The 25,810-nt window shown below is 43.7% G+C and overlaps 1 protein-coding gene across 3 annotated transcripts in view; it reads left to right on the forward strand.

The window, feature by feature from the left end:
• The window catches only part of dag1 (dystroglycan 1), a 59,084-nt gene that overhangs the window by 27,495 nt on the left and 5,779 nt on the right, over positions 1-25,810 (forward strand). For 2 of the 3 annotated variants that reach the window (XM_004069021.4, XM_020703378.2), the window contains exon 2: positions 3,978-4,557. In XM_004069021.4, the coding sequence (XP_004069069.1) occupies positions 4,228-4,557 (330 nt within the window). In that variant the 5' untranslated portion in view covers positions 3,978-4,227. Of the gene's footprint in view, positions 1-3,613; positions 3,635-3,977; positions 4,558-25,810 lie in introns of those variants that run through there. The other variant, XM_020703379.1, reaches the window with a different exon arrangement.

The raw sequence follows: 25,810 nt of genomic DNA on the forward strand, positions 1-25,810 counted from the left end.
TTTGATGTAGTTATAGTTTGAGAAAACAGTGCAAGTGGATGTTGTACATCAGTCATTTCTAAAGCAGAAATAATGTATAAATAACTGAGGTATTTTCATAGAATATCATAGTTACTGGTGTTCTTTTTGCCATTTGGGGCTTTGATGTTACTATATTTTAGCAATTGTATGTTTTGCAGCTTTAAGGAAAAGCGTAGATTGTAGGATTGTGTTACTTTGAGCAATTTTCCAAATTCTTTTTTAGGACCAGCAAGTCCTTAATGGAGAGTCAAACTAGGGGTTTGAATGACAAATCATGATGCTCCAATTAGTCTTAGTTTCTTGATAAAGAAGTGAATAACTAGCTGCCAGAATGCACCAGAATGCATCTAAGACCACGTATTTTTCCAAAATTTCGCTCTGTGCCCGCCATATCGCTCAAAGAAAAGTTCAGGGATTTTTTCCTTGCCTGACTTTCATCACTGATCAATGGGTTTAAAAGACATATGTTCATTTAAAAAAATACATTTTCTAGCAATTCTTTGATGTCGTTGGCTTTTACAAGTTTAAATGGTAAATAAAAATAGATTTGAAGATCGGTTTAAGAGTTGGGCGACCAGCAAATGACGTTAAAGTACATACATATGACAGTTATTCATTAGTTCCTAGAGTCAGCAGAACCTAGACTTAGATAACAGGGAAATGCTGACAAATGAAGGGATGGAGGGAAAAGTGTTGCTTTTGCAGCAGCAGAACCAGCAGCTGGCTAAAACCGCTGTGTTTAGCTGCAGGCCTCCCGGTGCCAGCTGCAGCAGGTGGGAAGCGTCTCCTGACAGATGCAGTACCGCAGACAAACACAGAAAAGAAGACGACGACGAGGTCTTCTCATAAGGCTCTGGAGAGACATGCTTCAGTTCACTTCTTTGTCTGTTTTCTGCCTAAGAACATTACATGATGACGAACTCAAACAAGGATGGAAATTTTTAGATGTTTTAGCATACTAATATAATTAAATATAATGTTTTTTTTATTTAGTGATCTAGAATCTGATAGCTCCACCTTCTGCCTGCAGCTTCTTGATTTGTCTTAGCTGTAATAGTCATTGTGGTGAGAGGGACAAAGGAGCCACACCCTTTACAACTTTTCAAGACAACTGATGGCAACATTAGACTTTGGAGTATTTGTGCTGGAGTTAGCAAAATTCTCCAAAAATGTCCACACAAAAAAAAAATCTGAAATTGCTACTAGTCATAGATTTGAACAGGAGTCTCTGTGGGACACAAAATAAAGCAACAGTGTGAGTTTTGGCAATCCTTCTGTTTATTTTCAGCCTGGTGTGTGTACATGTCAACGGCTTTGGTGTCTGTGGCGCTGTGTCCGATTTAAACCTTTATTGATACTGCCAACAGACGATTTACGAATGGTTAAACGCAGGCGATTGGAAGCAGAAAGAACCCAAAAAAAACGTTTCAATATTAGTCATGTGTGGCGTTGGTTTAAACCAGTCATGTAGAAAGTGGTTCTGGTGCACCGTGGAGATCACAGGAGCTGTTTGCTTCTGCTTAACATTCTGGAAGGTTTTCTAGAGTGTTTTGCATTGTTCCTGAAGGTTGACCCTTTAACACCAAAGATATTGCCAGTGACACCTACAGTAAATAGCGCCCACTTTTTGACTACTCTGGGACAATTAATCAAAAATGTATCAACATCGCAATATCAGCTTGTGCAATACGTGTTTCGCAAAAGACGGTGCATACCAAGAGACCATTATGTTTCTTAACCCTTGTGCTATCTTAGATGACCCCATCCTTACATTGACGTGTTCTCCCTGCCATGACAAAGGTGGATAAAGGTGGAAAGATTTCATGTAATCCATGGACACCAGTGAAGATCACAAATCATTGAAGACAAAAGTTTCAGAGCACTGTCTAGTGGGTCTAGATGACCCAACTCCCAATGGTAAAGTGCCTAGGATAGCACAAGGGTTACAAGCCCAACTGTACACCACCTACCTTGTTCTTAATTGTTGTCCATATTCGTTTTGACCAGTACTAACAGAAAGGTAAATAATTGCTCTTTGTTGTGTTTATGCCGACACACAAGTTTTTACCCGTCTCCCGTTTGTTCATATATCTCCAGTCAAACCGCCATTGGTGACTTATACCGCACGTCGCAACTTTCCGACCGTTCACACGATCTACATGAATTAGCTGATTCTCAAAAGGAAAAAGCTGCTTTTTATATCGGCTTTGCACCGTTATGCAACACATTACAAACGAAAAGTGTTGCATAACGGCGTAAAGCCGCTTTTGTCCGTGACAGAATCAGCCAATTTCCGTGGATTGGTAAGCACTTCTTTACTGTAATGTGTTGCACTTTGGGGCTGCTTTTCTCCGCTTCAGAGTCTGCTGGAGAAACGTGAATTGAAGAGGTACGGTAGTCGAAAGAATGTCAGCAATGTTTTAAATGATGAGGAGCCTCAGGAAGATCCAGAACATAGAGATAACAATTGTTGCTCCTTGAAGGTATCTCCATGGTAACCAGCAAGCTAGCTTTAGTTGAAAAGAAAAAAACACTGTCGATGCTATCGTTAACTTCAACTGAACAGTAATCCTTTAGCTGTTGAAGGATGACACCTGAGCCGAACACACTCTGCCTCAGTGAGCCATCTTTGATGTGTTTAGACCAATCACAGGGCATATCTACAGGACAGAGGCCTCCAGACTGCACCTGCTCCATGTTTTTTCCCAGTCCCGAATGTCCTTGCCCCCTCCCTCGGGTGGAGTAGGTGTTAGAAGATCTCCTTGTCTGTGTCTTCTTACCTCTCCTTCTGCACGCATTCTTCATTCTGCGCTGACAGCCCTCCTTTATGGCTCCTTTCATAGCGATACTCCCCCACCATTGGCGGCTCTATTGTCACGCACTGAAAAGGACGGCTGCGTTTTTGATAGGTGAGTGAGTGCCTGGAGAGAGAAAAAAAAAAAAAACGATAATGGCCTTGAAGGGATTTTTTTTTTTTTTTTTTTTTTTTAAGGGGGACATCGGAGAAAGGGAAGGTGGGGTGTATCCGAAATGTCTGCTAGGGAGAAAAAAAACGAAGAAAAAAAAACAAGTTAAGACAAAAGCTTGAGAAAATTTGAAACAAAGATAAGCAATAAAAGAGTGTTAAAAGGGATGACAGATTAAACAACAGAGAGAAAGCAATAAGGGGAAATGGAGAGGAGTGGAAGGGGGGCTGTGCCGCTGGCAGTGCAGCTGAAGGTATCCAAGATGAAAGAACCGCTACTCATCTGTCTTTTAGGAGGTTAAAACTTCGTTCCAGTTTGTGGAGAATTGAAAACTTCCCCCAAATGAGATTAAATTCTGACTTTGACTCGAAGAATACGATGGCAACACCAGAAAAAAACATGTTTATCCTGAAGGTGGCGCTCAGGTCAGAGCAACAGGAGAGGCTTTCTTCTCCGGTCAAAGGCTACCTGGGAGTCCTGCAGGGTTTTCACTTTCTCTGACAGGGCAAAATGGAATCACGGCAGGGGGGGAAGGGGGGGTCCTCGTTCCCCTCTTTCTTTTTCCTTCTCACTGTTTTCTGCTTCCTTTCAGCCTCTGTTCTCTGGCGCTGAAGCCCCCCAGGGATCCTCTCCTCAATGAAAGAGCTGTACGAATAACAAACCCTGAGTTCAGGCCTGCACATACACACTCGAGTCTGCCCCCCCTCTGCACGCACACACACACACATACACACACACACACACAGGAGGCATACATTTATTAGAGCTTTGACTGCTTCGCCATTGTAAGCTAATCCACAGTCCCACCGTGAGTCACCTTCACCTCCCTTCGTTCATCTCTCCTTCCCATCAAGCCTCCACTGCTCCTCGACTCGAGTCTGACCTGTTAGAATACTCCCCAGCACTGACCACTTGCTTCTATCACAGGTATTGATTTCTGATTAAGAGCACCCCCTCCTCATCTCTGTTCTCCTTCCTGTCTCCTTACAGATCGCCGAGGCGCTCAGCATGATGGGACTTCTAAAGCTCTAAAGGGACGAGAAGAAAGCCGAAAGGACAGGACAAAAGAATAGGGGCGCGGCGCTGCACACAGAGGCGCCGGGCGAGGAGAGCGTGGGACACTTAAAAGAAGGGATTTGCTCTATCTGTCGGGGGTGCATGCCCCCGCTCGGGAACCCCTCCCTTCCACTTGGACATCCTCTTTTTTTCCCATCAGTGACAGGCGGACAAAAGGCCAAGAATGTGCAATAAGGAGCGGCAGAGGTTAAGCTGCGGCCTCCACCTGACACCATCCCGGACTAGAGCCTTGGTGCTGGGTTTGGTTCTCGCTGCAGCGGGTTGGCTCCCCCCGCTGGCCTGCGCTCAGGTTGAGATCGACGTGCTGGGTGGGAATGGGCTGGAGGCCTCCATGAGCTCCTCGCTGCTCAGCGGCTTTCAGGAAGAGACGGAAAGTCTCCAGTCATTGAAGGCGCCGACGGCCTTCCCAGACTCCTCTGCAATGGTGGGACGGATTTTCCAGCTCAAGATGCCAAACAAGGTGGAGGATTCTTACATGGGGGAGATAGTGCAGGTGAGTCCCAGAGGTTTCTCCTTAAAAATACTTGGATTTGTCTCTCCTCTTGTCATTGACCCGTCTAAACGAATCAGGGCAGAGATACTCTTGACCAACCAATGCAGTGAGACAAAATCCTCTCTTTGGGGAGCTCTGGTTTGTAAAATGATAAAAGACCTTACCAGATGTTCTCACTGCTCTTGAACACATGTTTCAGTGTTTGCAGAACCCCCCCCCCCCCCCCCCCCCCCCCTTTATGTTAATGTCTGAGATACGGACAGAAAAGGAACCAGACTTAATAAACCCAACACATTGTTTGGATTAAGCCCTCACGTCGTCTGCAGATAATGTTCGTAGGAGGATGTGGCTGATGGCTTCCTGCCCAGGAAATCCAGAATTGCCTGCAATGCAGCTATAATCTGGTCTCACAGGTGTGCCAGGAGGCCTATCATGATTTCATCCGGTCTATTTGCATTGGTTTTTCCCATTGCATGTATTGTGGCTTTTTTTTAAAAATGGTATACGGAAATTGTGGAGAAGATGTGTAGAAAACCATGCTGACTGCTGCACCAACAGAGAAACAGTGTGATGGTGAAGGGCGGCGTTTCCACCGCTGGAAAAACGAGGACGGAGTCTCTGTTTAGATAGAAGTTGTGCAATCAATTTGAATTCAAAATATCCACAGTCTGGAACCAAATTTTAGTCTCCGGATGGTAGTACACTTTTGGGGACCATCTCCAGAATATGAGTATGGAGAGACTCGGGTTGACCCGTACAGGTGGTGTGAGTTTTTGGCTTGTCTGGGGCCATGGAGGGACGTAAACATGAGTGACATGAATTGTAAGTACAGGTGATGCTGTCTTATGGTACCCAAACACTTTAGTTAGTATTATGGTCCACGTTACGTACACATGTGCCTATTGAATGCCAACACAAACTACATTAACTGTCTATTGATAACCGGGGGGTTCGAAAAAAATGAAAAATCCATACGATGTGCCTGCATTTTACCTACTTTACCCTTACTTACCTGTGGGTGTTTAAGTGTTCACTACGACCCAATGCCTGCACCATGCCCACTGGAAAAAAATTACTCAAGAAGATTTTCACTCTACGGGCTCCCCGTAGGGTAAGCCCGTAGACTATTTAATCCTTACGTTTTGTGCGTTCCACCTGTGCGATCCATACAGGTATGCCCATTTTTCGCTGGACTAGCTAAGGCATGCTTTTCATATTGATCAACAAAACCACGATGGCTAACTTGTGACATCACCAGTTTGGTGACCAGCATGAGTAGGAGGAGCGAGGCCATTGTGGTAGAGGCTGATCAATTAGCAATCATCCAGTCCACCAACAGCCAGTTTTTACCTTCTTTTTTTGTTCATTTAAACATGACAGAAGCAGCAAACTAGACAGGTTTATCAGGTCATCTAAAGCCACATTTGTTCCACTTTCTTAACATCTACTTCCTCTATGGTTTTTAACCCTTTAACACCTGAGATTTTGCCGGCAGCACCAAAACAACTCATTGTCCTTAACAGACTGTAAATCTTTGACCGTTTGCGCAATCAAGGTGAATCAACTGATTCTGACATGAAGGAAAGTGGCTTTGTTATGCAACACTTCTGACAAACTTCAAGTGCTACACAATGGCTTCTTTTCTCTGCTTAAGAATCCGCTGGTATTGTGTTAATTGCGTAAACGGTTGAAGAGAACAGTAGTTGAAAGAACGTAAACACTAGAGCTAAAGCTCCCGTGTAAAAGGGTCAATCACCACTGTGACACAGTCTACATAAGTCGCTGCCGGCTAAAGTAACCTATTGCAGCTCCGAACATTTATTTCGTACAATTATCAATCAAAAATACCTGTTTGGAAGAATTATGTCAAGTGCAGGCCGCTATTGTGTGTTTGATGCCACTTTAAAGATCCATTCAGTGACAATGGCAACAGGAAAACACTACTCGCATAAAACAATGACAACAAATGAGAAAAAGGATAACTCATAATGAAGTTTGTGCTTTTTTAATGAATAGGATTTGTACAAAAAAACTAGAACTGTTTGACCAAATAAGAATAGTCTGGTTTGGATTGATTGGGTGGATTTTCTTTCTTTGTAGACAGCAGGAAGACAGGAGAATCATGGGTACAAAAACTGCTCTTGTTCGGGGAGTGAACGCTCATCAAACCTGATGTCTTTCTAATATTTTACCTCGAAAGGAAGATATATTTGTGAATGGTGAAATACTGCGAGTAGCTGCTTTAAAGTCGCCTCACAGATAAATGCCCATCTTTAATTGAAACACCTCTTGTGCAATAGTCAATTTTCAATTTTCTACTGTATTCTTCCCTCTTATCCTCTACCGACAGCATCTGATCTGCCCATTTATTCATCACTTTCTGTCTCCTTTCTCTTCTCTAATATTTGCACACTTTTTTCCCCCTCTGTCTTTACTTTCCTGCTGCTCCTCTTCCGATCTCCTTCGTAATTATTTGCTCACATTTAACCCCCACATTCTCTCTCTTCCTTTTTTTTTATCTCTCCATCACATTCCAGCCTTTCATATCCTGCCCCCCCATCTCCCCTCCCTCATTCGTTTCCTTTTAAGTCCCATCTCTGCCTCCGCATCCGCCCCTTTCTTGCATCCCCGTCAAATCCCCTCTGATCGCATCAATCAGCTCTTGCAGCGTGAAAATCAGCTCGCGCTTTTACGCATTCTAATAAAAGTTTGTTGGCCGCGTTCGCGCTCGTCTCGTAGATGCGACTCCTGCGGGCGGGCCTCGTCACAGAAATGTCAGATCTCTGCAATTCAGCGGAGGAAGGAGACGATGAGGAGGCGTCAGAAAGTTTTCCGTCAGAGCTCTCTGTGGCGCTTCGCAGCACCTCGCTGTTCACGGGTGAAGGAGCAGCGTCGCTCGCCGGGCCGCAGCTGATCCGGGATGACTTGATGCGGTTTGGGAGAGAACACCGGGAGCCGCGTGGGTCCGGTCTGGGCGATTTCAGGCATATGATGAATACGTTTTTTGACAGTTTACACAGAACCTGCTGGGCCGGTCGCCCGGTGTGCCACAGCCTGCGGCGGTTTGGATGAAAAGCAGCCAATCAGTGCATGTCTCCTTCAAATGATTCCTCCTTCTTCTCCATCTTGACTCTTTAACCCTGCCAGTCAGATTACGGCCATCACGCTGTGACCAGGGGCATCATTAGAGCTGACAGGAGCCGACAGTGTGGGGAAATAAGTTCAAGACACATGTGAAGCTTCATGAAAAAGTGGGGAGGAGGCGCAGGTCCGTTTTTCTGATGCTATGTTCACACCGGACGTGTGACGCACCTAAGGTGTTCACACTGGACTGTCTAGACCCAATACTAGTGCATGTACGTACAATGGGAGGAGGCTTGGTGTGAAATGTTGAACGTGAGTGAATCTTATGTATCTTTCACAGCTCTATTCCAATAAAGACTTCATGATTCATTTTCAAACTGCTAATACTTCCATGAATTAAAAAGGACGTCATCCGTATGCCATTACCACATCAGAGTCCCTGATTGGTCAAAGCTCAAATGGTTCACCTTCTTAATGGTCGCACAGAAAACGGTCTGAAAACGTGTTTAGCGCCGTGTGAATGTCAGTTTTGAGCGCAGAAGCCCGAAACGCGCGTTTACGTCGCTTTTCCATTGGAAGTGAATGATTGAACGCGTGCGGCCGAGGCCGGTGTGAACGTGGCTGGACAGATGATGAGGGAGCTAAAGAATCTCCTAAATCAAAGGTCACAGACAACGTCCCCTTCCAGAGAAAGTCAACACCTCCTCGCCGCTTGTTTACTGCCCCCCTCATTTCTAATTTCAGAACAACCCCCTCCCTCTCCTACGCTACTCTGCCCTCCATTACAGATTTCAACACCTCCTTTCTGTGTCCTTTCAGAGGAGACCCTCTCCTTCTCCTCCTCCCACGCTTGGGCGTTTTCAAGGTCGCCGCTTTAAGGCTTCAGAGCAAAAGGCCAAATCGATTTCCTCGCTTGCTGCCCCCCCCCCACCCCCCCACCCACCACCACCACCAACACACATTTTGCCTTTTCTCACCCAAATCCCAGCAAGTGCGAGCGGCCGGGAGCGGCGTGACGGCCCGCCTGCCCGTTCACCTTTCAGTGAGCAGCAGCGAGGAGCTGCCTTGGGGAGACGCCGCGTTTATCCATTCAAACCGCATTCAGCCGAGCGTCTCAGCTGGATGGGCAGCAGGAGGGGGGGGGTTTATAAAATCGGAGAACTTCTGTCCAGTTCCAGGTCCCGTCACGCATTTTCTATCAGCTTTTTTGAGCTTAAAAAGAGCCCTATGTTGGTCGATGTGTGAGTTCATAACTCAGACGTTTACCGCTCCCCGCTGAAGAGAAGAAACGACTTCACGCAACCCTTCATTTCCCACGTAAACACAAGCAGCAGAGCGGGTATTTGAAGGAAAACTTTGCTGATTACGGTGGGTTTTGTTTGTCTTTAAAAAAACGTGCTGGGTAGAAAATAAGCAGATGACTTCACAGAAAGAGATGGCATCCAAGAGCAAATTTGACCGGAATTATTCTAACCCTGCGATAGTCCACCTTCCAAAAGTTGTCATTTTAACATACAGTCTGAGCCAATCTATAGCATTATCTGCCAAAATTGATACAGTGGTAATAAAGCCTTAGTCACATTCACTCGTACAGGGGGAAACCTGTAAGAGTGATGCAGGTTTTAGGGTTGACCGGGACCATAGAGGGTTGTATACGGAAACTGCATTTTCTTAAATGGAATGGAAAATGGAACATGCGATTGTCGTGTTTGCGGTATCGGGAAGTATTTGTACGGCTAATGTTAACTGTAAGCACTTATGACATCCCAAGCGTACAACGCCCTCACGCCACACTCTACTCATTAATAAGGTGCACGTACTGGCTCCTTACTGTGCTCATGAAAATGCTGCATGCATGGATGTGCATGTGATACCCAAGGGCCTGTTGGATGCACACACAAACTAGTCTGATAGTCTAATTTCCTCATTTCTACCAGTCAGGCTGTGCCCATGAAGCGCGCCACAGACGCACACTTATTACTGGAACTGCATTCATGGGCCTCTTGCAGAGTGTGCAGGATTTGGGGGGTTGAAAGAATAAAAAAATCTGTAGGACACGCCCCCGTCTCCCCTACTTCACCCGTATTTACACTTACGTGTTTTGTAAGTGTTTGCTCCTACCCGTCGCCCACAGCAGGCCTGTGGAAATAGTATCTATGAAGATTTTCAGGCTTACAGAGTTGTTACAACTTTAACATTTCCTGCGGGTCACCGTACAGGGTTTGACCCGCAAACGGCCCAGATTCACCCGGAACAGCAGTCATTTGTGACTAAGGCACAATATGGAGCATCCCCACTGACTTTCCCTGACTGGTTTGTCGCAACGGCGCTTGTTGTGGATCTTTCTGTTTATAAGTGTGGCGGCTCGTGTGCAGTTCAGGTGCTGCTGGGGCTCTGGGTTCTTGTTGTCTTTAATGCAGACCACTTAACCAGCAGAAGAGTGCTCTCCACAGCCTCATCACTGCAGTCATTAGTGTAATTATGGGAAGGCTGAAGGAGCAACAGGCAGACGGGCCAGCTCACCTCTGTCTGTCCGTATGTCTGTCTGTCTGTCGCTCTGTCTGTCGCTCTGTCTGTCTGTCAGTCTGTCTGTCGCTCTGTCTGTCTGTTACTCTGTCTGTCTGTCTCTTTCTGTCTGTCTGTCGCTCTGTCTGTCTGTCTCTCTGTCTGTCTGTCGCTCTGTCTGTCTGTCTGTCGCTCTGTCTGTCTGTCTCTCTCTCTGTCTGTCTGTCGCTCTGTCTGTCTGTCTGTCTCTCTGTCTGTCTGTCGCTCTGTCTGTCTGTCGCTCTGTCTGTTTGTTACTCTGTCTGTCTGTCGCTCTCCGTCTGTCTGTCTCTCTCTCTGTCTGTCGCTCTGTCTGTCTGTCGCTCTGTCTGTCTGTCAGTCTGTCTGTCGCTCTGTCTGTCTGTCTTTCTTTCTGTCTGTCTGTCGCTCTGTCTGTCTGTCTGTCTGTCGCTCTGTCAGTCTGTCTGTCGCTCTGTCTGTCTGTTACTCTGTCTGTCTGTCGCTCTCCGTCTGTCTGTCTCTCTCTGTCTGTCTGTCGCTCTGTCTGTCTGTCTCTCCCTCTGTCTGTCTGTCGCTCTGTCTGTCTGTCTCTCTGTCTGTCTGTCTGTCGCTCTGTCTGTCTGTCGCTCTGTCTGTCTGTTACTCTGTCTGTCTGTCGCTCTCCGTCTGTCTGTCTCTCTCTCTGTCTGTCGCTCTGTCTGTCTGTCGCTCTGTCTGTCTGTCAGTCTGTCTGTCGCTCTGTCTGTCTGTCTCTCTGTCTGTCTGTCTCTCTCTCTGTCTGTCTGTCGCTCTGTCTGTCTGTCTGTCTGTCTGTCTGTCTGTCGCTCTGTCAGTCTGTCTGTCGCTCTGTCTGTCTGTTACTCTGTCTGTCTGTCGCTCTCCGTCTGTCTGTCTCTCTGTCTGTCTGTCTGTCAGTCTGTCTGTCGCTCTGTCTGTCTGTCGCTCTGTCTGTCTGTCAGTCTGTCTGTCGCTCTGTCTGTCTGTTGCTCTGTCTGTCTGTCTCTCTCTCTGTCTGTCTGTCTGTCGCTCTGTCTGTCTCTCTGTCTCTCTCTCGGTCTGTCTGTCGCTCTGTCTGTCTGTCTCTCTGTCGCTCCTTCTTCCCCTGAACTGAAGGAGAGATGTGGACAAGTTCTTCGTTTTCATGTTTGGGTTTCAAGTGCGTTTGAATGAAGATTAAAGAGCGATCCTTGCAACCACCACCTCAGTAATTGCACCTCCCGCCTCCACCATTGCTGGGCCTCCACCCTGTGAGCTTCAAAGCAGAATTCTGGTGAACGGTTGGTTTATCTGGTTATTTTCTGCCCTCAGCAAACCCAGATTCAGGGACCTTCAGTCCATCTTCAAGGTTCTGCTCAATTTAAAAGCTTAGACTTCAAACTTTACTATATTTTATCAACAATATCCTTTAAAATTGTATGTACCAAGTCGGGCTACACGATATGAGGAAAACTTGTAATATGTATATTAATGATCAATACAGCCATGATGATTTGACTTGAAACAACAAATAGCAACCAAAAAAAAGACAATAGATCCCCATATATATATATATGTGTGTATATATGCAATGCAAAAAGCAAAACGAGAACAATAATTTTCTGCAAAAGCATGTGCATGTTCTGTCAGAAAAAAGGCTACTTTTCCTGTTTTTTATGTTTGACTTGACTTTATTCTAGCTTATTACTTGATAATAACCATTTACATTTTTCTTAAATCATGCTTTTGATAATGATACAGATGTTTATTGCTGTCACATGACTGTAACAGCTGCCCTTATAGTTGGTGAAAGGTCTTACTGTGAAGCGCCTTAGTCCTGGCTGCTGCAGGTGAACCGTAGCAGCTGGAAATCCGCTTCAGGAGCTTGATCTGTTCCGGTTCAGATGGTCTAAAACGTTAGATGATCTCTTTTTGTGGAGGTGTCCGCAGATGCCACTGTGAGAGTAATTACCATTACCAGCTATTCCAGTGCCTACCACCTCCCTTTTTTGGAGCAAAACTCCCATCCTGCCCCATTTCTCCCCACATCTATATTTTTACGATCTTTTCTAGCCACACAGATCATTATGTCATTTCTTCCTCTTTCCATTGGCTTTAACATTTCTCAGTTTTTGGGACTCCGATCTCTGAGCTCAACCCCCCCCCCCCGAGCTGAACCACATTGTAAAATGCCGTGTTTTTAGCAGAGCAGCTCTCTGCGACTCAGGGGCTCGTAGCTGGCAGGAGCACGGTGGAAAACTGGCGGAGAGTGAGCTGGAGGAGTACGAGGAGGGAGGAGGCGGCTCAGAGATAAAAACACTAGAACAAATGAGTCACTGGAGCTGTGAGCTGCCATGCTGGGATGGAGCTACTGGCACCAGAGCAGCGGTGGCCGTGTTGCTATGTAATTAAACATACAGCAGGTTCGGTCTTTTGATTCAAAAGTTCCAGATTAGACTCAGAGTTCTGGTGTTTCCCGGTTTGACCCCCGAACGATGCCTTCGTGTCAGTCAGGACAATCCAGAGTGCTGTTGTAACGTCTGCATCAACTTTTAGACCAGGACACTCCCGCTGTCCTGTGCTGCCATCGCTCCGAAATCCTGGCCATGTTTGGCCTGTGAAGGCTACAGGTTATATTTAGAGGCAACCCCGACGGGGAGTGAAGGTGACTCCAGCTGCCTCTTCATCGCTTTAATATGATCTCACCTCTTTTGAGATGTGCGTAATTCAGCACGCAGCTGCATTCGATCCCGATCCGACAAGCTCTTGCTTGTAAAGCTCGGATGGAATCCCTGTTTTTTTTTTTTTTTTTTATGTTTACTCCCATTTGAAAGACAAACCCCTTCAGTCAAACACTCGCATCCTCCAGCAATTTCCTTTAAAACTCGGGATGAAGCACGTCAAAAAAAGGCGTTTTTAATTCACGCCACTTGGAGGGATGAAGAGACGTCCATCACAGCTGATTTTTATGAAGTAAATCCAATCGTGGCGGGGTGGGTTTTTTTCTCCCACACATCAACAGGCATGATCGGAGCTTAACTTTAGCTGACGTGTGTTTAATTGTCCATTTCTTTCCCTCCGTTGTTGACGTGTCACACAGGATTTACCATCGTTCTGATTTTGGCCTGAGGCTCGTCTTCTCAAAGCGTCAAACTGCGCGCAGAACTGCTCCACAGTTAATCCCAAACTCATTCTTTTGTCTCGCCTTTTCCCAAACTCAGAATCTAGTGAATCCAATGGGAGTCAGGATCTAAATTGTTTTCTGTCTTTTTTTTTAAACAATATATTAGTGTTACCACAGGTTGCCTGTTTTAAAAGTGCATTAACTATTATCTATACAGCCTTTATATCCATATATTTTATCTAGATCTCTTTTATTTCATTTCATTTTTTTAACCAATAGTTACCAACTGTTAAAAGCCTGATGAACATGACTCCTAGATAAAGAATTGGTTTAGATTGGTATCCTATTATCATGCTGATCACATAAGATCAGATCCGCTGTGTTGACAAGCTTAGGCGATGATTTCTGTGAAAGGATCGATCCTCCTTCAATCGCATTCATTCTCCTTGACAGAACTTAAGCTGGCGTCCATGTTTGTTTCTATTTCAGGACAGTTTTTTGTTTGTTTTTTTGTTTCTTCATCTTTTACTGACTGCCCATCATCCAAGACGGCCATTAGGATCCCAAGGTCTGGCTCAGAAAGACTTCTTCTGTCCAAATTCCTCAACTCACCAGAAAAGACTTAAACTCCCACCCTGATCATCTTTTGATCTCTTGTAAAAGTGTTCCCAGTGGTCTTTTTAAGGCCATTTTTAGCCAAAATAAAAAAGTCATTTTCCAGAACAGTTTCTGTGGAGCGGCTGGAGCTCAGAAATGTGCCTCTGCGTTGTGGGCGGGACTATTGCTCCTGCTTTCTTACAACCCGTCACACCCCAAACCTAACATTACTAGTGCAATAGAAATGGTGAACAGAATTGAAGCCATCCAGCCGTACAGTTTTGAGTCAGAGTCAAGCTCAGACGAGGAAAACAAAGGTTTAAACGAATCTATTCGTCTACAAGCGAATGCATCGGAATGGAGCAGAGCAGAGAGCTTGTGCCCCTCCGGTTGCAGTTTCTACATCTACAAGCTTTTTCCAACAGCATTATTTCATCTGCTCCTGATTCATAACGGTTTAAATGGTAAAATAGCCCGAAATGCAATTAGGAGCTTAATTTTCTGAAGAAATTTTCTCCTTCGTGAGAAAAATGCCACAAGGACATGTTAAAAATGCAAAAAAAACAAAGTTTTCATTGGAGTGGATCTGGTTTGCCTCCTAAAACCTTAACATCTTTACCATGTGGACAGTGAACTGAAATATTTCTACAATATGATTTCTATTCCAGAAAGAGTTTAACTTTTAGCATGCAATTATATGAAGTGGTTGTTGGTGTAGTAACAGTGAATCACATGTTTTTGATTTTTGACACACACAGAAAAAGACCTTGAGAGCGTTTGTCCTTCTGGGTTTGGTGCACAGAAGTAACCTGAAAACATCATTTGTCCGTTTCATCTTGAGTTTTGTAAAAGTGAGAAGTTCTGCTGTAAAAAGAAGACGAGATATCACTTGAGTCACTTTGGAGGACGTCCTCAGATGACACAATTGTTTCAACAGAGGAAGCTGGTGGAAAGGTTTTTTCTTTTTTGTTTTCTTTTTCCCTGAGAAAGTGGCGTGTGTGAGGTGGGCTTAAGTAGGTCGGGTACTGTGGGGGAGTATTAGGTGTAACTTATTTGAGTGATGTAGTTGTGTGGCTATGTTTAGCCTCTCCCCCGTTTACACAACCCGCGAGCCGCGTGGCAAATTCACGTCCACGCCTGACGGGACGTCGCTGCTTGATGTTTGTCAGAATATGTGTTCATGAACTTGATGCTACAGCAGCGTGTGGGAGGAGCTACTGCCAAAGTTTTGAACCTCATCGCTACATGAAATCATTGCTGTATATGTCGTATACAGTCAATGCATGGAAGACATGCAATGATGATGATGGAAGAGTTCTTCCAAATCACGTCTTCATGTCTGGGTCTATGAGATCATTCAGAAAATCTCCCAGTACGGCCGGGTTCACCATCTACTGCAGGAGCTGCGTCTGAATGATGCCGCCGAATGTCTCTCTGTAACCCAGTTTAGGATTTGTCGTTCTGCATCAAGTCCGAATAAATAAGAAGAAAATTGAAGCATCTGTTTATTAATGTCTCAATACAAATAAAAAATCCTACACTTCGCCGGAGTTCAGATGTGTTGCCGAAAACGCTTTGTTGCTAGTCCGCCACGCCTGATGCTCAAACTGCATAGCAGGACCTCAGATCACGTCTGTACATTGACTTAACATTGAAAGTGGCCACCCCTGCCATGCGAATTGTGTTCCGTGCCAACGCAGCTTAACACAGTCTTGTGTTTGGCAGGTATTGGTAGGCTGGCTGTGTTTGCCATGAGGTGTGTGTGTGTGTGTGTGCGTCTGTGTGTGATAACCATGTTTTTCCTCACAGCTTTACAGCTCTGCGGGCTCTCTGTCATCACAGTTCAATATGTCTCATAGCTCATCCACACATACGTGTATAAATACACACACACACACTTTTTCCATTGGCACAGTGCATTTCCTCGCTCTTTAACGGATCCAAAATACTAACTTTTAACCTCGTTCTAACTACATCTCAGACTAAGTCTTGACCATCATAAATTATTTTTTACATTTGTATTTTGTGGGCAACATGTCCTCATGACCACAAATATCAACCCATTGTTAGTTGACTGTCATGAGGTTGTCCCCACAAGTACGTGATCACATGTCCATTTAAACACGCAGCTGATCCCTGTCCACATGAAATGTTTTTATTACTAAAGTGGAAAGCTCTGACATTGTTGGGCACTTCCACTAAAATGTTAATAAAAAATGTAGTTTTCCTTTTGGGGAATCCACTTAACATCTGTCTCTACAGGGCTCGACATAGCCATTTGTCCGCTGGCCCGGTCCTGTTTTTGGAGCAGTGCGGACCACAAGACCTTACTTTTCACTTGTCCGCTCGGGCCACTAAAATATCTAACGGTTTATACATTCTTCACCTTTTTCAATAAAGTAAATTTTGCGAAAACGTGTAGATTTACCTCGTCTTCATAATTTAGTTTTTCTGCTAGTCCTGTGTTCAGACTTCAAGGGTTTCTATGGGAAACCTTTGATCACTTCTCCTTCTCTCCCGCCTGCGCGCGCTCGGCTTTCACTGCCGAGCACCACGGGGCACGCGCTCACTACTTTTTTTTTTCAAACTTTATTGATTGTAACAATTCAATACAAAACAATGTTAAACAGCAACAACGAAGGCACAAGCCAGTGGGTTATTATTACATTTGATTATAAATCCGACACCGTCACTGAAGAGAGACTGAAGCATGTCAGAGATGTGGAAGACATGGCAGGAATAGATAGGAATATGTTAGATGGAGTAATGGGTGGAATTAGTACTATGGACAGCAAGATATTTAATGAATGCATTGAAGATGAAATTGTATGCACTAAGCTTTAAGCTAAATGTCAAAGAATCAAAGGCAACTCCAAATACCTGAATCTCAGACTCAAATGCAGTAGAATGTTAAACTACTTAATTTTGTTTTTCTTTACAACACTGTAAGCAGTAAGTATTTCTAGTTAGCTGAATGATCTCAGTTAGACCTGCACAATATGAGGAAAACTCGCGATATGCGATATCAGAGATTAAAATTGCGATAACGATATAATTTGCGGTATATAAACAAACAGCAAAATAACCAAATAACCATTCCCAGTTTAAAATTTATACTCCAAATGACCCACGTTGACATAGGTTACAAACATCTAACATAACAGGGCTCCATCTGATTGGTCAACAATGTGAAGGCGTCCATCCGATTGGTCAAATGCATTAAGGGATTTATTTGATTCGTTAAATGGTTCAAGCTGCCATTAGATTGTTTTAACACATTTAAGGTTTATGATTTATTGCGATATTTGCCGTTAGAAGCACCATGAAAACTTCTGAACTAGTGTTACCTACTACACTGCAGTGCTCTCTTCAAAACATCTGAAACAGACTAGAGCAGATTTAAGTTTGATATGGTCTATTTTCAGTCATTGAAAAGTGTAGAAATAAGTGATGTCACCAGAATGCACCAAATTGCACCATATTAAAAGTTTCCGGGGGGGCATGCCCCCGGACCCCCCTAAAGTTGCAAGCACCTGCGGAGCGGCGGGTCCCGCTATGCGCGGTGTCGGGCCAGTAACTTTCAGGCAGGGCCAGTAAGTTTCAAAAACTACTGGCCCTGTGGGCCAGTGCAAATTTCTGGGCTATGTCAACCCCTGCTCTAACAGACATAAAATAACCTAAAACATTTTCTGTCTCAATATTCTTTTTTTTTTTTTTTTTTTAACAGATCGTGAAAAATAATAAAACATTTTGATATGTACTTATATATTTTGTTCAGGAAGCACATTTAATCCATTTAAATAAGCTTGACTGTGTTCTTTTTTTATTTGTATTAATTCCTTAATTAATAATTAATAATTTAAGTTTCACACATACATTATGCATTTCCTGAAACATCTTTTGGCGTTCCACAGGGATCAGTGCTTGGGCCACTACTTATTTTTGAAGGAGATAACCAGTCAGAGGTTGAGACTTCCAACTAGGAGCATCAAACCACACCCTGCAAAATCATTTTGAAGGCTTTATCTACCAAAAGTGAGAGTATAACAAATTTTATTTTTAGGCCATATCGCACAGCCCTAATTAGAACTGAAGATTGTTTTCTATTATACATTTGTACATTTTGATTTGGATCTTCATCCCTTTTTCTCCTCATAGCCCTCCTTCTCTTGGTCTCACTTGAATTCCTGCCCCCGTCTTTGTTTACATCTCACATCCTCATCATTCCTTTCTCATTTTCCCTTCCTCTTCATCCATAACTCAATTTCTTCCGCTCACACCTCCTCATCCGTCACTGCCTCCTACAGCAAAATATAAGGCTGATCTGCCAAGCTGTCCTTGCTAACAATGGCCTCCTTTCTTCTGTCCGGTTTCTGCTGAAACAATGCTGCTTTCTTTTCCTGAATGGAAATATGACACCTGCTTGTAATTGCTATTTTTTTTCCCCCAAGTAGTCTCTTTATTCTGTTTTTGTTGGTTTTTTTTCCTTTTAGAGTTTTTGTTTTTTTTTGCCAAAACTTATACCAAAAAGTTCCATGCTTGCATATACTTGTTACAGAGCCTTTATCTTAAAATCCCCACTCCGATCATCTTTTGATTTATTTTCAAAGCATTCCAAGTGGTCTTTAAAATATGATTGTGCATTAAAAAACTAATTTTCTAGGACATAGTTTCTGCAGAGTGCCATGAGGTCATTTGAAAAAAAGAAAATCTAAGTGGTGGGTAGCACTGTTAGCGGGAAGTAGGCCCCTCCACACTTCCCATCCCTTTGTTTACGTTCTCTCCCGCTAGCTTACAGCTAACCTAACAATATTCGTGTAACAAATTTGTCAGAAATATTTAAGCTATCCAGCCTATCGTTGCTCCTACATCCCACCTACACGCTTTTCCCAACTGCATTTTTTCATCTACTACTGATTCACATTGATATGAATAAAGAAATACTTAGAAAAACCAATTTTAAGCTTAATTTTCTTTGTATATGTCCTCAACCATAAGAAAATGCTCCAAGAACATGCTAAAAATACCAAAAATTGGATTTCTATCTGAGTGGGTCTTTAAACGCTACAAGAGTGGTCAGTGTGTATGTTAGCATCAAGCCAAAGTTATCAAGTTATCCTTGAGAAAGAGTCTATTTAGTGATGGTTGCTAATGAAACAGTAAAGCTAACATATAGTCAGGAAGTGATATCTGTTTGGTCAATAGTAACTAACCTGACTTACAAAAAATCCCATCTTTATAATTAGCCATCTGTTATCTGCCAGTTTGGGTCACTAGTCTATGCAAGGATGCTTGCAGTTTCCATATAGCTCTTCCAGGAGGGTACTGAGGTAACCAAGAGATGTAATCTGCTAAAAGGCTTCCTAGTGGTGTGGTCTTAGTTACAACTGCCCTAAAGGGTGGACATGGGCTGTGTGCGGGCAAAAAAAAAAAGCAAATCTGTACTATCAAAGCTGCAGACTGCTCTGTGAGCCCGTAGAGCCAACGCCCGTTGCTCTTCTGTGAGCAGCAGGTCATAACACTGAAAACAACCTGTAAGGGTTGTTTCAGTGTTTGACACACACTGTCGCACAGCTTTTTTTCAAACCCCCAAACCCTCCCAAGGGGCTCGTTGGCGTTGTTCAAGTGATAAGTGTGCGCTCTCTACACACAACCTGACTGCTGAAAATGAGAAAATTAGAACAGAGTGCAGTTTGTGTGGACATCTTCATGGACGTCCCACGGGGGACTTAAAGTCCCATTAGCTGTCATGCACCTAGGTGTGTGAAATTTGTTCTCCGCATTTGACCAATCCCCTGGGGGAGCGGTGAGCTGCAGACGCAGCCGCGCTCCGGAACCATTGTGTGGCTTAAACCTCCCACTCCAACCCCTTCATGCTGAGTGTCGAGCAGGGAGGCAATGGGTCCCCTACATTTGCCTTACAAAGGCAAATGAAGGGGCCCTACGAGTCTACATGACACACCTGTGCGGTATACCCGTACCATTCAACCCCCATACTGGTTCACGTGAAGAAGGGTTAAGATGTCCGTTGTGAAGATGTCCGAATGGTATCCTTACTAGATCTCCTAGCCCCCCTCAGTTAGTGGTGTAGAGGATTAGGGGCTTTGGAGCTCCTCTTGGAAGTGTTAGCTTTGTGCGCCCTCTTAGTAGAAACTCAGACAACCCACAAAGGAAACTAATTTCCACTTTATTGTATCTTTGATCCCAACTTCTGTTTGGAACCCACAGCTCCTGGCCATTGGTGAGGGTAGGAACATAAACTGAGCAGTGCATACATAGCTACACTGTCTTTCCTGCACCACAGTGAAACAGAGCAAATCTGCTGGCTTTGGTCAGTCTGACGCTTCATCCTTTTGAACAAGAAAAATACAAATAAAAATGATTTTGTTATCAAATGCACTCTAGTTGACTCTAGTTGTATTTTTGGGAACCAGCTGATTGAATTTAAATACGTTTTGGCACCAGCTTGGTTCCGAGTCTTTAAGAGAGAGGATACTATACATTTTTAATCAAAAATGAAACTCTTCTCTGTCGGTCTTTAATTTTTAAAACGCCATCTCATCTCTTAAAGCTGATTTGACGAGGAGTCTGTGTCACAGTGCAGACGGAGCGTTGATAGTGAGCTCGTCTTCTGCAAAATGACCCATACCTCTGCAGTTAGCCCGTCGCCATTCCATTCCAGTCTCCAACTGCCGAGGACCAAAACAGCTGAGGAAGCAGCGGGGGGCGAGCAGCGACGCAGAGAAAAATGAGAGAGATGCCGGTGATTTGCGATAACGTCTCCGAGTGTTTCACGCCTGTCGCTCACATAGACTTCAAATACGTCTCCAGTTTGTTGCACCACGGCGCCTGTCAGCGAGGCTCACGGTGCTGATAGTCACGCTGGCTTTTGTGGCTGACGTGTCAGAAAAAAGAAAAATGGGAAGAAAAAAAAGAAGATGATGATGAAAGAAGCCCAAACTTTGATGACATTATCAGTCATTTCCTTTAATGAAGTCTTATAAGTTTGGGACGAACACATGTAACTGCACTCGTGCTGTGGTGACACGTCTTCACACCGTCCTCCTGCTGCTGGTTTAATGCCATTACCATTAGCATGAAGTAATTGCATTCATCGTTAAATGCTTACGGAGCTGGAGCGTTTGTGGAGGTGAATAAGACATGATTTCCCTGCAGTAAAGTTCCTAAGCACGGCGTTTAACTGCTGCTCTGTACGATTATCGCACATCTGTGAATAAATTAACTTTGATTATAGCTTCTTTGTAATATCTTTGCCCTATGTTGCCCTTGCCAACACCTTAATAGCTTCTCTGAAAGTAGTTTGTTCCCTCTCCCCTTGCTCTCAGCCCCTCTGAGCTTTCCTGTGTAAATCCCTTAAAAAGCAGACTTTTTGCTCACAGGCTGTTTGACGGCGTGAAGCTCAGCTGGTTTTTTTTGCCATTGTGTGTGTGTGTGTGTTGGGGGTGCAGAACCTAGGGGGATTCTGTAAATGCGCCTGATAACCTTCAGAGCCAAACATCAAGCGCTTGAACATGGATTTGATGTATTGTTCATGTTGGAAAAGAAAGAAATCCGCCCTCTGCTGGGATCATGTGGGAGCGGGAAACAAAGCACTGCTGCGCTTTTGTTTTTGCACCAGAAGTGCGAAGCTCTTAATCTGTTCCTCGAACATGACTACACCCGGTAAAACAAGCAGATGAAATAAGTTCCCTCATTGCTGGAACACAGAACCACAGTGAGGTCCTGTTAACTACACTGCCAAACACAAGGAAGAAGCCTTTCCCCTGCAGCCAACTTCCAACCACACTTCCTTCTAAAACACATCTTCTGAAATGATTGCCTTATTATTCTTGACCAAACCACAGATGTGAGATCATCATTGCATTGCAAACCGAGCTCCCGGCTGTCCCGCAGATGGAAAAGTTCACCATTCTTTTGTTAGCAGACTCAACATTTTACCATCAGAAAAGTTTTCCTCTGCATCCGTGGTTTATTAGAAAGGGTCTGACATATTGTGAAGGATTTCAGTTGAAAAATATAAACATGGTGCGATGGTAGCTTTCCACCCGGGACACTCATGTAAACTCAGTCGAGGCCTTTAACACAGAAGATGTCGCCGTACTGTAAGGCAAGGCAAGTCATTCAAAGTGCTTCACAAAACAGGAAAATGCATTCAAATCACAATGCATAACAGTGCAAAGATTAAAAACATACATAATCAAAAAAACATATATAATCATTATAACATTTACTTTAAAAGAAAGAAGGGAAAGAGAAAAGAAAATGAAAAGTGATGTTGATAAGGACCCTTCAGTTATATACGGGAGGTGGACGATTTTAACACCTGTCCGGTGACTACAGATGAAAAATAGCCTTTGGGCTAATTCTGGCGCATTGCAGCCATGCTTTTAATGTGCACCGTCCCTGTTAAATAAATGGATAAATACATATACACGGCTAAACAGGAATGTTTTGAGTCTGGATTTAAACCTTGTCACAGTAGAGGCCTGTCTCACAACCTCAGGGAGACTGTTCCAGCTTTTAGCTGCATAAGATTGAAACGCTGATTCCCCTTGTTTAGTCCTGACTCTGGGCACTCGCAGGAGGCCGGCCCCTGAGGTCCTCGGAGTCCGAGATGGTTCATATGGCGCTAACATGTCAGAGATGTACTTTGGTGTGCGGCCATGGAGAGGCTTGTAAACAAGCAGAGCTGCTTAAAAGTCTATTCTTTAAGCTACAGGAAGCCAGTGCAGAGACCTGAGCACAGGACTGAGCACAGGTACTTCCTGGTTTTGGTCAGGACTCAAACAGCAGCGGTCTGGATGTACTGAAGCTGTTTTACAGCTCGTTTGGGGAGGCCAGTGAGCAAGCCATTACAGTAATCTAACCTACTGGAGACAAATGCATGAATAAGTATCTCCAGCTCTGGCTTTGACGCAATGTTTTTGATTTTGGCAATGTTTTGTAGATGCTAAAATGCTGCTGATGTTACCGACTTGACATGGCTGTTAAAGTTCAGGTCAGAGTCCATGATTACACTTAGGTTTCTGACTTGATCTGTAACTCTTCGACTGTTTACGTGATTAACATGAATCCTCTGATTTTGACGTGAAGAAAAATCCCTGCACTAGGGTTGTGCGATATCATCGTCCATCGTGATGGGTGACTGATATCCCGATGGAGAGACACCATCGTGATGCCACGCCCCCGCCACGCTGGGAGTCGACACCATGAGCCGCGGTTACATGTGAAAAATATCTTGACCGGATCAATGGTCAGATTAGAATCCAACTGTGTACATGGTTCCAGAAAAATGTTTTCAGAATATAACAAACGTTCACATGGGTCACACTTTCGGTCGGACTAAATCATTCGCACATGCGCAGTAGGGTTTGAAAAACCGGAAGCGGATATCAGTTCCGCCGAGCGGCTATTTTTCTCTCAAACTTTATTCAATGTAACAATTCAATACAAAACAATGTTGCCGAGCGGCTTTATACATTGACATGTCAGCTCGGTAATATACAAGACGATCTTCTAAACGTGCTTCTAATAATGTTACGATTATTATGAAACGCCTGTTCGCTCATCGTTTTAGTTTTAATCCGTGTGGTCAGTGCTTTTTCTGTTGAAAAACAGAGCCGGAAAGAAGCCAGGATTAGCAGTATGCTAACACGGGCTAACAGCATTAGCTTTGGGTGGTGCTGCAATCTGCATCCTGGCTGCATGTAAACATGTGGGAATAACATCAGCCTTTATTTAGTCGGGACACGACTGGAAACACAAATCCACGTGATTGCTTGAACGATTTCTAAGGACTGAGCGGCCTTTCTGCTTTGAAGCTTACACCGCCCCAAAGTGCTGTGTGTGTGCTCATGACGATCCTCTGCTCAGACACACACTTTTAGACCCGGTTCTGGGTTCGGTAGCCCGTTCCCCTAGAGCTGCGGAACGGATCGCAGTTCTAAATCTCCTACATGACGCTCATGTAACAAAGCCCCCCCCTTCCCCTCAAACACAAAGCTGTAAGTCCGCACTCCGCCGGTCCGCCGGTCAATTGCGTAGACGCTTCACTACTGTAAAGTGCTGAATCAGCAAAAGGCTGCTTTTCTTTGCCTCAAAATCTGCTGGAATCAACAGTAAACAGTTGCGTAAGACGCAAAAAATGGTCAAGACTGAAGCTGAAGCTCTGGTGGCAAATGGTTAATGAGAAGGTAACTGATGGAACTCCATGGAAATCTACAAAAATAGATTTGGTGCAATGAGTGCTTCCACTCAGGGGCAATTCTGCAAACTCAGTTTAAATGGGCAGAGAATGCCCCCTTCATCTGGTTTGGATGGTCTTCACACTGGGAACTCAGTGGAGAAAACCAAAGACCAAACTGCTTCAAAAATATCTCGCATTTCCAACAGCTTCTTTTTTTTTAACCTAAAACAAGCTCTGAACTGCAAGAGGAAAAAAGCACAAAGGGAAATATTGGCTTTTCTCAATAGTCCTCTGTCTATCATATTAATAATAGGCACCTTCAACTCCTTACTAAAGCATGTATACCCGGAAGTGATTTTCAAACTGTTCCCACTTCATTTGAATTACTTCTACACTTTGGACCATCAGCTTTGACTGTAAATTGAATGTGGAGCATTTAGGTTGGAGGTCACGTCCGTCAAATACCTGAGAAGTCTACTGTTTTTGTAGATAAGAAATGTGAATTAGTTATCACCGTAAAGACCCACTCCAATCATCTTTTGAGCTATTTTCCCCATTGGTCGTTTAATTGTTATGCCGCCCAGTGAATTTTTTTTTTACCTCACAAATACACTCTTTTCACATGGCTTTTTTTTTTTTTCATCTGTTCTTGATTCACAACAACACCCAGAAATACAACATTAAGCTTAATTTCCGTTATATATGATCCCCATCAGGAGAAAAATGCCACAAAAACATTTTAAAAAAACACAATTTTCATTGGAGGGGGTCTTTAAAGACAGATGTGAGGACTTTCAGAATAAAAGCTTTAGTTTTGAATACTTTTCTGCTCACTGGTTATACCTGATCATCAAAAATCTTTTAATAAATTGGCGTAACCGTGCACCTGTCCTCCATTGTTAAAGCCAATCACTGTGCTTTTTAATTTTAATTACAGTAATATACAGTAAATAATAGGGGTTTGCTTTCACAGAAGACAACAACCTGATTGATGTTAAAGAGCAGTATCAACCTGTCTGTTTTATTGCTGCTTCAAGCCTCCTTTTTTTTTTGTCTTTTTTTGAAAACTGCATAGATGCTTGAAACCTTTACGAGCTCCACTTATCTTGAAATTCAACGAGACATATTTTTCTTTCCATTCAAACTGCACTACTAAAAGGCTCTGTGATGAAATACGAAATTACCAAAAGAAGATCTTAAATGTGAGGGAAAATGTCTCAAAGTGCCTTTAACTTCTGCACCAAGAAAAAAAACATTCAAGGCATAAATGAAATAAATCACCCTTTAGGGGAAAAAAACACATTTTCTTTTCTTTTTTTTTTTTAAAGAACAGTGAATCACTTTGGAGAGAACTTGCAAGGACGGATTCACTGACTGTTGAATTTGTATGCATTGGGATATTGTTGGTTCGGCTTGCCCAACAAATCGCATCTCTATTGCTATCGTGATATCTGCCTGTGCGAAATGTGTGTTGCAAAAGACAGCATAAAGTGTGAGAAATGATTTCCTTAAATGTTCAGGCATGCTAAAAGAAAAGTATTTAACGAATCAAATAGAGCCCTTTTGCGTTTGACCAATCGGAAGGAGCCATTCACGTTGTTGACCAATCGATCATTAAATCACTTGATTCTTCTTTAATGCCTTTCTCTAAAACATTTTGGACATAACATAGATAAAAAAGTGCTTAAGGTCAAAAGTAAAAGTTTAGGACTTCATCACATTTCTGTTCTTTGACTTTTCAGCTTCCTCTCAAATAAGTT

Source organism: Oryzias latipes, chromosome 5 (genome assembly GCF_002234675.1).
Source record: "Oryzias latipes chromosome 5, ASM223467v1".
In the NCBI taxonomy this organism is placed as follows: Eukaryota; Metazoa; Chordata; class Actinopteri; order Beloniformes; family Adrianichthyidae; genus Oryzias; species Oryzias latipes.